Genomic DNA, 15,443 nt, shown 5'->3' with positions numbered 1-15,443 from the left:
GCAGTGAAACTATTCTTTATGATACTGAATGGAGGATACATGTTATTAAACATTTGTCAAAACCCATAGAATGTACAACATACAGCATCAACTCTAATGTAAACTATGGAATTTTGTTACTAATAATATATTAATATTGGCTTATCAATTATAACAAATGTACCACACTAACATAAGTTGTTAATAATAAAAGAAACTGGATGAGAGAGTAAAAGGGGTTACATGTGAGATTTCTACACCTTCCATTCAATTTTTTTGTGAACCTAAAGCTTCTGAAAAACAGTCTATTCATTTAAAAAATGGAAGAGACAGACAAGATGTATTTAAAAACATAATCCAAGGATATGCTGTCAACAATATATTCACTTTAGATTCAAAAATGAAAATCGATTGAAACTGAAAGGATGAAAAAGGTATTCCATTCAAACAGTAACCACGATAGAGTGCTAATGGCTATACTGATATTATACACTATCAACAAAAAGACAAAGATTATTACTGGAGACAAAAAAGGACAATTTATGATGATGAAATCACTGGTCCATCAAGAAGATACATCAATTATAAGTATGTATGCACCTTGCAGCAGATCTCCAGACTGTATAAAACAAAGACTAACAGAACTGTTTGGAGCAATAGATAATTCCACAATTATAGTTCAATGTCAACATCGCACTTTCAATAACAATAGAATAATCAGACAGAAGATCTACAAGGAAATAGATGATGTGAATAGCATTATAAACTAACTAGAGCTAACTGGCATCTGCAGAAAACTCCACCCAATAGTGGTAGAATACATGTATTACTCAGGGCAATGGAACATTCTACAGATTAGGCTGTAAGTTAGGTCATAAAACAAATCACAATACATTTAAAAGATTGAAATCATGTAAAGTATGTCCTCTATACACAATGGAATAAAATTGGAAATCAATATCAGACAAAATATTGTGAAATACCAAGTAAGTGGCAATTAAACAATACATTCCTAAATAATGGATGGATCAGATGAAATCATAAGGGAACTTAGCAAATAATTTGCGAAGAATGAAAATAGAAACACAACATACCAAAGCTTACGGAACGCAACAAAAGTAGATAAGCTAGAGATGTGTTTAAAAGAAAAAAAAATCCTTTATTAGTCATTTTCTCTGAAATGACAGAGTGTCTGTGTATGTGTGCTGTGTGTGTATGTGCATGAGTGTGTGTAAAAATCAAGTAACAATAATAAGTTCATGATGGTTTAATTGTATTTTTTAATTTGCTTGTCAAAAACTATGCATCCTAGAGGGGAAGACTTCAGAAGCAAAATAACTAAGAAAGCTTTCATTCTTTTGCTGAAAATTAAAAGAGACTATGATATAGAAATTCTGTGTAGAATACTCATATTAGATATTCCTTCTTAGGTGATATTTGAGATCAAATCTGAGACACAGAAAGGAGCCAGTCATGATAAAATCAGAAGAAGAGCATTTTAGACAGGAAAAAAAAAAGCTAATTCAAATGTCCTGAAGCAGGAAATGACCTTGGTCTGTTTGTAATGGAAAGTTATATTCATCTATGGTCCCAGCAGAAAATAGATGGCATGATCCTCCTGGAAAACTGAGGGAAGTTTAACAAAAGAAGTACTTACAAAGGTGTGAGAAGGATTTAGAAACACCAAGAAGGGATTTCTGTATGTGTATTATATATGCACTACCCTGGACCTAGCAACAGTGGGGAGGCTTTAGCAACCAACACAAACCCCGAAGTAGCAAAGGGAGAAAGTACTATTAGAAAGCAGAAAGAGAGAGAATCTGTACATGGCTACATCAATGACCTGTGATCTTTTGTTGAGCAATACAAGTAGCCTCATTTGTTCCACTTGAGGGGGATGGTAGGGGAAAATACTTCAAACTAGCTGCTGCCTCACTCTAATCCTCAGCTGAGGACTCATTGACTGAACACAACCAGAAGCCAGATATCAAGGAATTATCTTGATTCCACCTCTAGACACACAATGCAGGGTAGAAACAAACATGGTTGGAGAGAGAGTGGATCTGGGTCAGGGGAAGGGGGAATGGAAAATATCCAGCATGTATGTAATTCAGAAAGATGCACATCCTGTGGCACTAGTGGTTACCTTTAAAGAAAGGAGAAGGACTACAGAATTTCAGAGTAGGTTGTCAAAGAGAATACCTGTAATCCCAGCTACTTGGGAGGCTGAGGCAGGAGAATCACTTGAACCCGGGTGGCAGAGCTTGCAGTGAACGAAGGTCATGACACTGCACTCCAGCCTAGGCAACAGAGCAAGACTCCATCTCAAAAAAAAAAAAAAAAAAAACTTTCCATTTCTATCTGCTATTCTATGTACTTGAATTTGTTTTTCAACATAATGTATTTACACATTTTGTATGTAATTTTCAAAATCTTAAAGTGATCTGTGTATCTGCCTAATGTTATGTGGCATGTGCATGGTGAAAGAGTGAAGAAATTGTCATTTCAACATTTTAATATCAAAGCATTAAATATTACAAAGTGTTTTTAAACTATCACTTGATTCTTTCTCATTGGAAATATCTCTTTTTATTATTTTTCTTCCTTTTCAACTCATTTTTGTGCCCCTTTATTCTTACAGCTAGAAATGATTAAATTTTATGTGCAATAGTTTAAGAGCTAATGAGGTAAGATATTCAGGGAACTCTCATATAAATTCTTCAGAATCATTTATTCAAACTAGCTCATCTCTAATTGAATCTCATTTAAAATTGCTGTCTACTGTTTTGAGAAATTGAGTAAGCGTATTTTAAAATACATCTGACAACAGAAGAGACTTCCTACCAACCTCAGTTCAGTAGGTAACTAATTGTACATAAGAAGCATTTCCATAGAGATCTCTGTCCCAAGGAATTTTCTCTGCTCACTCCTCATCTGGGATAAGGATTAATGGCCTGTTGGAAAACAATGCCCAAGAGTTCTCAGGAAGAGCTTAAAAATAACACACCCACAAAGCATTCTGATATTTTCTACTATTGTCTTCCTAACTCATGCTTTCTTCTCTTTGGAACCCTATAGCAACTGAAAACCTAAGTTGTAAAGCTAATTCTTAGATACTTCTGTGTACTACAGTTTATCCATCTTCTGAAAGCTTGAAAACTTCAAGTGTATTCCTTCACAATTCCTTTTTATTGAAGGATATTTATCAAAATAAAGTAAGTAAAAAGGCACGTTTTTAAAGTTCATGCTTTCTTAGGAAATTGAAATATGTGTAGATCATACTGCCACTGCCTAATATACATCTGAAAGGTAGAGAGCATTTCATTTTTAACCTTTGGAAACATTTACTCAGTGCTTCTAAGAAGCAACTAGATTTCTCTTTGTAATTAATCTCCCTCTCAGTCTCTCACTGAAACCAAACTTAAAATCATTTAAAAATTTAAATAACTTAAAAATTTAAATGATTTTAAATTTGGTTTCAGTGAGAGACTGAGAGATTGATACACTATATCTAAGAAATATTAAAAGCCTGAAACAAATATGAAGCCTTCATTCAGTCATGTGGATTTTTAAAATATATGGTCATGGCTGGATGGATTGACTTGTTTGTGTGTTTCATCCACATTTCTAATGTCAGATAAAATAACTTATTTCTTCTGATAATCTTTTACTATATAGAAAGTTTACAAGTGTTCTACATATACAGAAAATATTGTGTGTGGTAAAAATGAAGTATAAGCTACACTAGAATGAAAATGGAATGATGGGTGCTGATGAGTTGATGGGTGCAGCACACCAACATGGCACAAATATACATATGTAACAAACCTGCACAATATGCACATGTACCCTAGAACTTAAAGTATAATAATAATAAAAAAAGATAAAAAAAAAAAAAGAAAGAAAATGGAAGTGGAGATAAAATGAAGAAATCAACAGGAATTGGTCTGGTAGTTTATTTACTTATTTATTTATTTATTTATTTATTTATTTATTTATGTGAAAGCAAGTTTATTCAGAAAGCAAAGGAATAAAAGAATGGCTACTCATTAGAGCAGCCCCAAGGGCTGCTGGTTGCCCATTTTTATGGTTATTTCTTGACGATATGTTAAACAATGGGTGGATTATTCATGCCTCCCCTTTTTAGAACATGTAGGATAACTTCCTGATGTTGCCATGGCATTTGTAAGCAAATGTACCCTACCATATAGGGTAACTTCCTGACGCCATGGCACTGGTGGAAGTGTAGCAGTGAGGATGACCAGCAGTCACTCTTGTCACCATCTTGGTTTTGGTGGGTTTTGGCCAGATTCTTTACAGTAACCTGTTTTATCAGCAAGGGCTTTATGACCTGTATCTCGTGCTGACCTTCTATCTCATCCTGTGACTTACAGTGCCTTAACCATCTGGGAATGCAGCCCAGTAGGTTTCAGCCTCATTTTACCTAGCTTCTATTCAAGATGGTGTTACTCTGGATTACAGGCCTTTGACATTTTCCTCCTCCCTTTTACAAAAGAACCCTTAATCCTAAGGGTTGCAGAGGGACAAAGATCCATCTTCTTCTGTAGCTCCCTCAGGATGAAGAGGAGCATTGATATTCCTGCCTAACAATTAGGGCCTCTTGTATTTGGAGTAGAGACGAACTCAGTCAGAAAGTATTGGTATGAAGAGAGCCATTTATAACTCTGAGTTTCAACAAGAGGTGCTATCTGAAAGACTAATAAGTGTTCCATTTAAGAAAACATTCAGTAAGCATATTCTGCATTCCTATACTAAGAGTATAAATGCAATGTATTCCACAGCAGCAAAGCAAAATAAGTAAAATTATTCGAGGTAAACTAAATTTGAAGGCTTTCCATGAACTGAGCAACTGTTAAAACCAAGCTGATATAGGGTTGCCAGATGATCCCAATACATGCCCAAGATTAGAATATTGATTCAGATTTTTACATTACCCAACCATCTTATGTCTTCTGAGTAACAGTCAGAGATCACTGGTTGGTTCACAGGAATAAGCAGGATTAGCCTAAATTGTAGAAAAAAACTTAAAAGCAACTCATGAGACTAGATTTTAATAACAAATGTACCATAGTTCTTGAAACGTTATTTTTCTCTCTCCAGTTTCCCATTTTTACTAAAGACAAATCATGATAAAACTGATTTACTTTATTGCACTTGGCCTGATTATTTGTATAAAGTGCAGCAAGAATAATTATTTTTTACATAAGCACTTTTAAATTGACTTTGATGGAACTCTGTTCCATAGAAGGAATCTCAGATACGACTTTTTAAAGCCAAGCTCAGCCTATGGGTTTGCACCTTCAAATACCTATAGTGTATGTTATTAATAGTTACAACTGTTACATTAAATTATTGTGTTCCACAGAGGAACCAAAATTTCTTTATCAATCGTGTTGGTGGTTTATAGTCAACTATACAACTCTAATGGGTGTTCCTAAATGCAGGTTTCTGATAACTTTGTAATTGTGACATTAGAATAGAGGAAACAACTTTTGCAACTCTCATGAAGAACTGGAATGTTCATGGGTATCAAACAGAACAAGAGTTAACTGCATAAACTAAACTAAACTAAACAACGAAAGTAATCTTTTTGACTTTGCTTAAAACATTGCTGACTTTTTTGTTTTGTTTTCCAGAGTCAAGAAAACTTTTCTTTTGAGCTATTTACAGCTTTTAGCAATTGAGTAAAGTATACTTCTGTGAGAAAAAAAAAAATGTGCATATTTGTTTTTCTCTATCTGATTTCTCCAGAATTTGGAGACTATTTGTGAGTATTCTTAACTTATGGCAATATAGTTATTTGCATAAGTGCAATAAGAATCTGTTTTCTTTTGTAACAGGACACAATCGGAGAAATTGGTTATTTAACCAAGGCTTTGACTGCAATGGTATGTTTTCCTTTAAGGAATTCAACTTGACTAATACAGCCAATAAAAGCCCTTTGGGGAACTGACGTCTTACCTTGCCTACGCAGTCCCTGTACAGGGTTTCTGACCTGTGGTAAGTAAAGAATGCCATTTTCTAACAGAACCAGGAGCCCTAAGTTATCTTGGGACCCCAAGAGGAGAGGAATTTACTCAACTCATGGATCTGGCACTTTAATAAAGTGTCTTTAAACATTTGTGGTTAAGTAGAACCCCATATAGTAAAATAGTGAGGAAAAATTTCTTGAAGTATAAGATCTAAAAGATAGAAAAAATCCCAAAGCTAAAAGAAATAAAATACAAGAATGACATGGGAAAAATATGAGATCTAAGATTAGAATTACAGAGCTTAAATATACTTCAGAATTAAATCACATTGATTAGTCATTCCTACTCTGATGTCTCTAGAGAAATGTCCAGAGAAATGGAGGAGCTCAGGGTGACCACCATTCACAGACAAACTACACTTAATAAAGTTAATAAGACAACAAAATCCCAAATAATACAAATTTAATGAAATTCTGGAAGGCATACTGGAGTGAATATTATCGTTAAAATTAGTTATAATTACGGAAGAATTCATAGAGGATCAAATCTAAAATTACTCTTTAAAAAATGAAAGGTGGTCCCTGGTAGAAAAAATATAAAAAGTGAACATAACAATGTTAAATAAATAGATAGTATGTATCTAATAGTGAGATTATTTAATAATGTGAGTAAATTGCAATTCTCAGAATACAGGCATGCACCACATAATGACGTTTTCATCAATGACTGACCACATATTCAACAGTGGTCCCATAAGATTATAATGGAGGTAAAAAAATTCCTATTGCCTAGTGATACTGTAGCCATAATAATGTCCTAACATAATGCATCACTCAGGTGTTTGCAGTGATGCTAGTGTAATCAAACCTACAGCACTGCCAGTCATATAAAAGAATAGCACATACAATTGTGTAGTACATAATAATGATGATAAACAAATATGTTACTGGTTTATGTACTTGCTATACTATACTTTTCATCATTTATCATTTTTATAGTCCTACTTTAAAAAAAAAAAAGGTAATTGTAAAACAGCCTCACACAGGTCCTTCAGAAAGTATTCCATAAGAAGGTATTGTTATTATGAAATCACTTGGACTCGGGAAGGGGAACATCACACACCGGGGCCTATCATGGGGAGGGGGGAGGGGGGAGGGATTGCATTGGGAGTTATACCTGATGTAAATGACGAGTTGATGGGTGCTGACGAGTTGATGGGTGCAGCACACCAACATGGCACAAGTATACATATGTAACAAACCTGCACGTTATACACATGTACCCTAGAACTTAAAGTATAATAATAATAAAAAATAAATAAATAATTTTTAAAAAAGAAGGTATTGTTATTATATCATAGGAGATGACAGCTCCATACATGTTATTGCCCCTGAAAACCTTCCAATGGGACAAGGTGTGGAGCTGGAAGGCAATGATATTGATGATCCTGACCCTGTGGAGGCTTGGTCTAATGTGTGCATTTGTGTTTTCATTTTTAACAAAAAAGTTTAAAAAGTTAAAACAAGATAAAAGCTTAAAAATAGAAAACAATTTATAGAAAAAGAATACAAAGAACATATTTTTGTACAGCTGTATGATGCATTTAAGGTGTTATTAAATAATCAAAAAGTTAAAGAAATTTAAAAGTTTATGAAGTAAAAATGTTATAGTAAGCTAAGATGAATTTATTATTAAAGAGAGACGACAAATACTTTTGTAATAAATTTAGTGTAGGCTAAATGTCAGTGTTTACAAAGTCTATAGTAGTATACAATAGTGGTCTAGGCCTTCACATTCACTCCCTTCTCACTCACTGACTCACCCTGAGCAACCTCAAGTCCTGCAAGCTCCATTCATGGTAAGTGCCCTATACAAGTGTACCATTTTTTCTTTTTTACCATATTTTTTATTATACTCTTCTATTTTTATATATGCTTAATACATAAATACTTACAATTGTGTTACAATTGTCTACAGTATTTAATAAAGCAACATGCTGCACAAGTTTGTAGTCTAGGAGCAATAAGCTATAACATATAGCCAAGGTGTGTAGTAGGCTATACCATCTAGGCTTGTGTAAGTGCACTCCATTATGCTCACTCAATGGCAAAATCACTTAACAATGCATTTCTCAGAATGTATCCCTTTTGTTAAGCTCTGCATGACTGTATTTATTTTGACATCAAATTAACTTATATTATGCCTTTCTTTCTTTTTATTTCTTTTCCTTTCTTTTCTTTTTTTTTTTAGATGGAGTCTCGCTCTTGTCGCTCAGGCTGGAGTGCAATGGCATAATCTTGGCTCACTGCAACCTCCACCTCCTGGGTTCAAGTGATTCTCCTGCTTCAGTCTCCCAAGTAGCTGTGCTTATAGGCACCGTGCCTGGCTAATTTTTTTGCATTTTTATTATAGACCGGGTTTCACCATGTTGGCCAGGCTGGTCTCGAACTCCTGACCTCAGGCTATCTGCCCGCCTCAGCTTCCCAAAATGCTGGGATTGCAGGCGTGAGCCACCAGGTCCCGCCATGCCTTTATTTCATCTTCCATTTCCAACACAAATTTTCACCTGAAAAAGCACTCAGGCCAAGACTTATTTCTAAATTTGATACACTCATATAACATCTTCATTAAATCAAGGTCGAATAATGTGAAGGGGGTCACACTCATTCAGGAAACAACCCTAGGGTGCAGATGCTTTCTCGGGAATCTTGAAACTCTGAGTTTATAGTCTCAATATTTTATCACCTCATTTAAAGCAACGATTACTTTTCAATCTTTAGAATGTTCTTAGTCATTACCAGAGTATGAAAATAAATGATTAACAATATCTTAAAATATGGATACTAAAATTTTCTTTGTCATAGCATTTGGGCATGGATACTAAACTATTTAATGGTATCAAAAGTATATGGGAGTGTTTGACACGGATGGCTCATTAAGGACTAGTTGGAAAGAGTATTATTATTGTTATTACACACTTCTGGCTTAAGGTAGCATATAATCAAAGGGCAACATTCACATGTTAGCCCTGAGTAGCTCTGTGTGACACCTCAGAGGATGACTTTGAAGATGTAATGAAACAGTGAATGTGGAAGCTGTGCTTTATAAACATATAAATGTAATCTATTACCATTAAACAACTGACTAGCAGAGTGACTCAGAATGTTGTCACTGAGACGCTATCTTAACTTTCCATCTGAATATTTCTCATCCTGCAGGAGATTGTGATTTTCATAAAACACACATCACCATGAAAAGAAAAGCATATGAGCAAAAAATTAATCTTTCTCAAAATACTGCTTCATTAAACTAGTTGATGTTAGTATATCAATCTGCTTTCTAGCTGAAAAAAAAAAAAAGTCTTGAAAATGTAAAATAATTTCAGATTTGACTGTCTCTGAGCCTAAACTGGGACATCCACTTTTCTCCTGACAACAGTTACTTAGAACTAAAATACATATTTGTAGTTATGTAAAATCAGTGGGTAATGACAACTGTCCAAACTCTTACATTAAAACAGAGGATAATCTCACTGAATAAAAAATACTTCTTCAAGATGAGTATGTAAGCTAAAATGTAACATAAAATATCAAATGTCCAATGGTTGAACTAAATAGTAATGAATAAAACCCCAAAAATGCAAAACCAAATTCATCATCATAGGAGAACCTTGCCATTACAGGTTAACTCCGTCAATTTATACTTGAGGAAATAAACAATAAAAATATTTAATTTTCCTGTTCAAATTCAAATCGCTCAGATAGATTTGTTTAAATCCAAAGTCTTCTTGCTTCCCATGGAGATGATATGATTATCCAACCAACTAGTTGGAGCTGGACAATGCTATCTAGATGATTCTTATGACTCCAGGTTTTCTCCTCCTTTTTCTCCTACCATTGCTACTACAATACGTTTATTCTTCTTGACATTTCAGTAATTCCTTGCAACAGGGTTCTGAAAATAAGCCATCCTGTTCCTCAGCCCCAGGCCACATTTACTCTATCAGACACCTAAAGACAGAAAACAATAAATTTCATTCTAGCAACCTCCTCAGCTGATTTTTATGCAACTCAAAGATTGAAAACTGTTATTTTGAAATTTCCAAAATAGTCACTTCTACTTTGTATTTAATCCTCACCTCACTCAAGAATGATGGTTATTGTCAGCCTTCTTACACAGAAGAAGAAATTCTGTTTCAAAATGGTTGGGTTACTGGATTAAGATAACTGCCTTTAATTTGTAGTGTCATGTGGGAAAATAAGATCACCTGATACTAGATGTTTTATGTTATTCTGACCCCAGGTTACTGCACCCTGTCATCTATAAGTAGATAATCAATCAATGCATCACCATGTTTTGTCAATGCCCATAACTCTACCTTCTTTGGCACATCCCTACTACAGGTGAAACAAATTGAAGATAATGCCACTAATTAATGAAAGCCGTCCTGAAGAATTTACTCTGTTAGGCTTTGCAGACCGCCCTTGGCTAGAGCTTCCTCTGTTCACTAGTCTTCTTATAACATACCCCTTAGCCATGATGGGAAACGTCACAATCATTCTGGTGTCCAGGTTAGACTCTCGTCTTCACAGCCCCATGTATTTCTTCCTCGCCAACCTCTCCTTTTTGGACATGTGTTACACCACAAGCATTGTCCCTCAGATGCTGGTTAACCTGGGAAGCTCTAAGAAGACCATCAGCTATACGGGGTGTGCAGTTCAGCTTTATTTCTTTCACATAATGGGGGGCACAGAATGTTTGCTCTTGGCTCTCATGTCCTTCGATCGCTATGTGGCCATCTGCAGACCTCTTCACTACACCCTCATCATGAATCAGCGCATTTGTATCCTATTAGTTTCCACCGTGTGGCTAACTGGAATAACCTATGCTGTCTCAGAGGCCACTGCTACATTACGGTTGCCACTGTGTGGTCTCAATAAGCTGGACCACTTGCTGTGTGAGATTCCTGTTCTGATAAAGAATGCCTGTGGTGAAAAAGGTTCTAACGAGCTCACACTCTCTGTGGTATGCATTTTTATGTTAGCTGTTCCACTATGCTTAATTCTTGCTTCCTATGCTAGTATTGGACATGCTGTATTTAAGATCAAATCTTCTGAGGGAAGGAAAAAGGCCTTTGGGACATGTTCCTCCCATCTCATTGTAGTTTTCTTATTTTATGGCCCAGGCATTAGCATGTACCTTCAGCCTCCCTCCTCCATCTCAAGGGATCAGCCCAAGTTCATGGCTCTCTTCTATGGAGTGGTGACTCCCACACTCAATCCCTTTATCTACACCCTGCGGAATAAGGATGTGAAGGGGGCATTATGCCACCTGGTGAGGAGCATTTTCAGCTTTAAGTGATAGTTGGTAGATATCAAATGAAATTATTGAACAATTAGAGTAGGTTGCTATAGTTTTCTGTAACAAATTCTTGTCTCATAATCAAATATCGGTTTACATGTTCTTGCAAAATATGTTATGTCTCTGAGACTCTGTAAACATGTTCGGCAAGGATTATACTTGACTAGTATGCACATTTTATTATGAAAATATATTAAAATAGTTATATACTAGTTGGTACGTACTGAAATAGTAGCTGTGTTAAGTAGTAAAAAATATTAGTAAAATGAATTCATTAGTTCAAGCTACCTGTAAAAATAGCATGGCAAGCACTCATCAGTTCATCACTCTCTCTGAGTTGTCCCAAGTCTAAATGCGCAGTGTGGCTACACTGGTCATTCAGTGTGAAGCACTTTATACTTTGGAAGAATCATGAGTCTCATAAGTTTATCAACCCCAATTTATGTAGATGCTATTGCTTCTTAAAATGCTTTGTAATTCTTGTTTAACAAATAAGTATGCAGTGATTTTGTATTTTTAATTAAAGAATTTATTATTAAATATGGAAATGAGTGGTCTAGTGGGACAAAAAGTATGAATAAGTTTCCTATAGTTTCCTTTTACATACTATAATAATGAGTCTTCTGAATCAGTGAGATAACAAGGAAGTGATATTAATAACGAAACACAACGGAAGTATTTCTGTGCATAATTGGGAATAGCCAGGAATGCCTTTTGGAACTAACTGTGTAAGAATCAGTGTGAGAAAGAAATAAATTGTATTTTTGGAACAAAAAGCAACTTGATTACTTCAACAAACAATATAAGTTTGTTTTTTGATGTAAATGTTGAATGCAAATGGTATTCAAAATCTGTATCATTAAAAGTTGAAAGCGCTAAAACTTAGTTCTAGGACTCACACTCCAAAACTTAAAACTTTGTCATGAAATTAGTTATAACTTAGGAGAGCAAATTACTTGATTTTATATTTATTTGGTGTTGAATTAATATGTTGAGAGTTCAACATGGTGTTGTGCAGTGAAGAAATAAACACTTGTAAGAAAAACAAAAGCTCATTTGGATTTTCCTGGCATATCTTCTGGTATGATCAAGATTTAAGCCAATAATTGGCAGGAAAACCTCATGTTATTGGAAACAAGAATCAACTGCAAAATAACAGATCATCTGGTGCTGGTACAGATCCTCAGATCATTGAACTTCTGTATATTTAGTTTGGAAAAAAATTTTAAGTAACTTTAAAAATTGGCATATTTCTGGTTGATTGCCAGAAAAATATTTTCAAATTTTATACACATGCACACACAAAGACATGACCTAATTCTGTGATGTTAAACGATAGCTTTGATAATTTTTATTTAAGTATCATTTGTCTAACTTAGTCTTATATACAGAAATATATAGTAATTTCTAGTTTTGAGGGCAAAACCCAGAAAGATTTGTGTCAAAAGCTTTGCTGTAGAAACTCATCACGGTTCATCTGACTCTTTCTCAAATATCCTCTGTCCTTGGCTAATGTATGTACTACTTTCAAGACCTGTAAAAAATACTCATTTCAGAGGCATGAATGAAATCTAGACACAGTGAAAAATCAGGATTTCCTAAGAATTAAATGCAAAAATCTCAGAATAAAGAATACTGAGAACGGTGGTCTGGAAAATCCACAGAAAGGTTTTATTTGGACTTCATATTTCCAGGGAGTATATACTGTTTTAGTATGCTACAGCATGAAGGATACTTCAGTCAACTTTTGAAAAGTACTGTAGAAGGAAATGCACATATTATACTGGAAAGCGAAAGTGTGCTCTACCTTTTGAGTAAACCACCAGCAATTCTGAGATTGCCTTTTTTTTTTTTTTTTTTTTGAGATGGAGTCTGGCTCTGTCGCCCAGGCTGGAGTGCAGTGGCCGGATCTCGGCTCACTGCAAGCTCCGCCTCCCGGGTTTACGCCATTCTCCTGCCTCAGCCTCCGGAGTAGCTGGGACTACAGGCGCCCGCCACCTCGCCCGGCTAGTTTTTTTGTATTTTTTAGTAGAGACGGGGTTTCACCGTGTTCGCCAGGATGGTCTCGATCTCCTGACCTCGTGATCCGCCCGTCTCGGCCTCCCAAAGTGCTGGGATTACAGGCTTGAGCCACCGCGCCTGGCCTGAGATTGCCTTTTAAGGAAAGTGATCTAAAGCTTTTATTTCCCCAAGCAAGGAGGCCTTTCCTAAACAACAAATGGAAGAAAACAAAGCATGTTGACCCCAGTTTTAAAGACACTAAAAATGTATTTGAGAAAATATTTAAGGTAGAACTCAAGAAGATTTAACAGTGGCTTTCTCCATATTAGAGACGTCCTCAGATTTGCATAGCATAATAACCGCAAGGCAAGAAGTGCATCTTGCTTTAAAGGAGATGATTAAAATACATGTATTCAGGATTATGATTCAAAAAATTCCTCTATGGCCAATTTACAACTAATTTCTTTTCAAACTGTGATACTCAGAATTTCAATGCCTTGGAGGAGTCCCAGAGGCCACAGAGCATGATGGCGGGATGGAGAATGTTAGAAATAGTGGAGTAGGAAAATCCATGTCATATTTTCTTTGAAGACAGGACATTTGATACGAACATGGATAACTGCTTCCCTATTATAAAAAGTAATCATTTTACTTTATTTTCATACTATATAAATGGTATATTTGGACTAAATGGTCAAATATTTACTTGAGCAAAAAGTATACTATCTAATACACATAAACACAAAATGAAACTTAAGTGAGTAGTGAGAATTCATTTAAGCCTTTAGGAATTTTTTCCACATAGAACTAAAGGCTTTTAGTTCTATCTTTATTTTCATTAAGATTTGTGTCATACAAAAATATTTTTACCTCTTTCTAGATGTATCCATTTGTAACCATTGATCTTGAGGCCTCAGACTCTTGATACATACTGAGACGTAATTATTTTATATAAAGACGGAGCTGACCTAAATAGCTGCTTATGTTTCACTTTGTCATACAAAAGGAAATTAAATCCATTGTATTAAAGGGTCTTTAAATCTACTTCTCAACACTCATATTTTTCAGCTACTACATTGTGCACCTCCCCTAAAACCACCATCACCTCCCATACAACCACAGCATGTACTCTAATACTTCTACTTCTTAAACTCTTCTGCATTTTCTCACGCCTGTATACTAGCTTATTTTTGCATTCTGAAATGCCTCCTCCAGTTTTTAACCTCTCTAAAACCTTCCTTAAAATTAATTATAATATAGAACGCAATAAGCACCAACATGCATGTTCAAGAATGTGCCTTTGAGATGAAAAAGACTAAATACTCAAAGAAGAATTAAATATATTTTCAAAGGGTAGATAAAAATTGTAATATTTAATAGGAGTAACATAGTAATATATCACTGGCTGAGGAAATATCATAATCAAAAAGTTAAATAAAAAGGAGAAGTCACAACTATTGAAAAGCTGCCATAAGTTATAAAAAGTTACTAAAAGTGTTAAACACATTGGATCCGCAGTCTTATTTAACCTTTCGATAACCCTTTAAGGTATGTATTAGCCACACTTGATAGATAATAAAAATGTGGTTTAATAATTCTTGAGCTTGCATAGTTTAGGTCAGAACTGGAATTTGAAAGTTTTCAATTACCAAAAATTCATGTTTTTTCCACCTTATAACAAACTCATGAAGAACTCAATGTTTCCATCTGAAATCACATGGGGCAATATGTAAGACTGAAAGAAGGATATATGTTGAACTAGAACCAGGAACCAGAAACAAGGCTGATATTAAAGAATGTGTGTTTCTATAGAAGATGAGAATGTGATGGATTTTAAACTCTGAGATTATATAAGATCTTTATTTTGTGACTATATTTGGCAAAGTAAAAAAATCATTTGCAGTAGGAAAACACAGGAAATTACTTAAATGTACTTCAACAATCTATGCAATAGAAAATGAGCCTCTCTAGTAGGATAAGAGAAGTAAAACTGAAAAAGATGGGGAAAGTGTGAGAGATTAACATAGGAAGTTAACTTGGAAACTTTGTTAAATGTGTGTCCTCTGGGAAAGAGATGAGCCAAAGACAGTGGTGCTGATGCTTTAAGTC

General features: G+C 34.9%; 1 protein-coding gene across 1 annotated transcript; it reads left to right on the top strand.

Annotated features, from left to right (window-relative positions):
- Positions 1-10,394: 10,394 nt before the first annotated feature.
- On the top strand, positions 10,395-11,333 carry LOC112623425 (olfactory receptor 2B6-like). Its single transcript, XM_025383840.1, has one exon. It carries the CDS (start codon positions 10,395-10,397, stop codon positions 11,331-11,333), a length of 939 nt encoding a protein of 312 aa, XP_025239625.1.
- Positions 11,334-15,443: the final 4,110 nt, after the last annotated feature.

This window comes from Theropithecus gelada, chromosome 4 (genome assembly GCF_003255815.1).
Source record: "Theropithecus gelada isolate Dixy chromosome 4, Tgel_1.0, whole genome shotgun sequence".
Lineage (NCBI taxonomy): Eukaryota > Metazoa > Chordata > Mammalia > Primates > Cercopithecidae > Theropithecus > Theropithecus gelada.
Note: the sequence above shows the minus strand (reverse complement) of the source record. Positions and strands in the feature narration are given on the sequence as shown.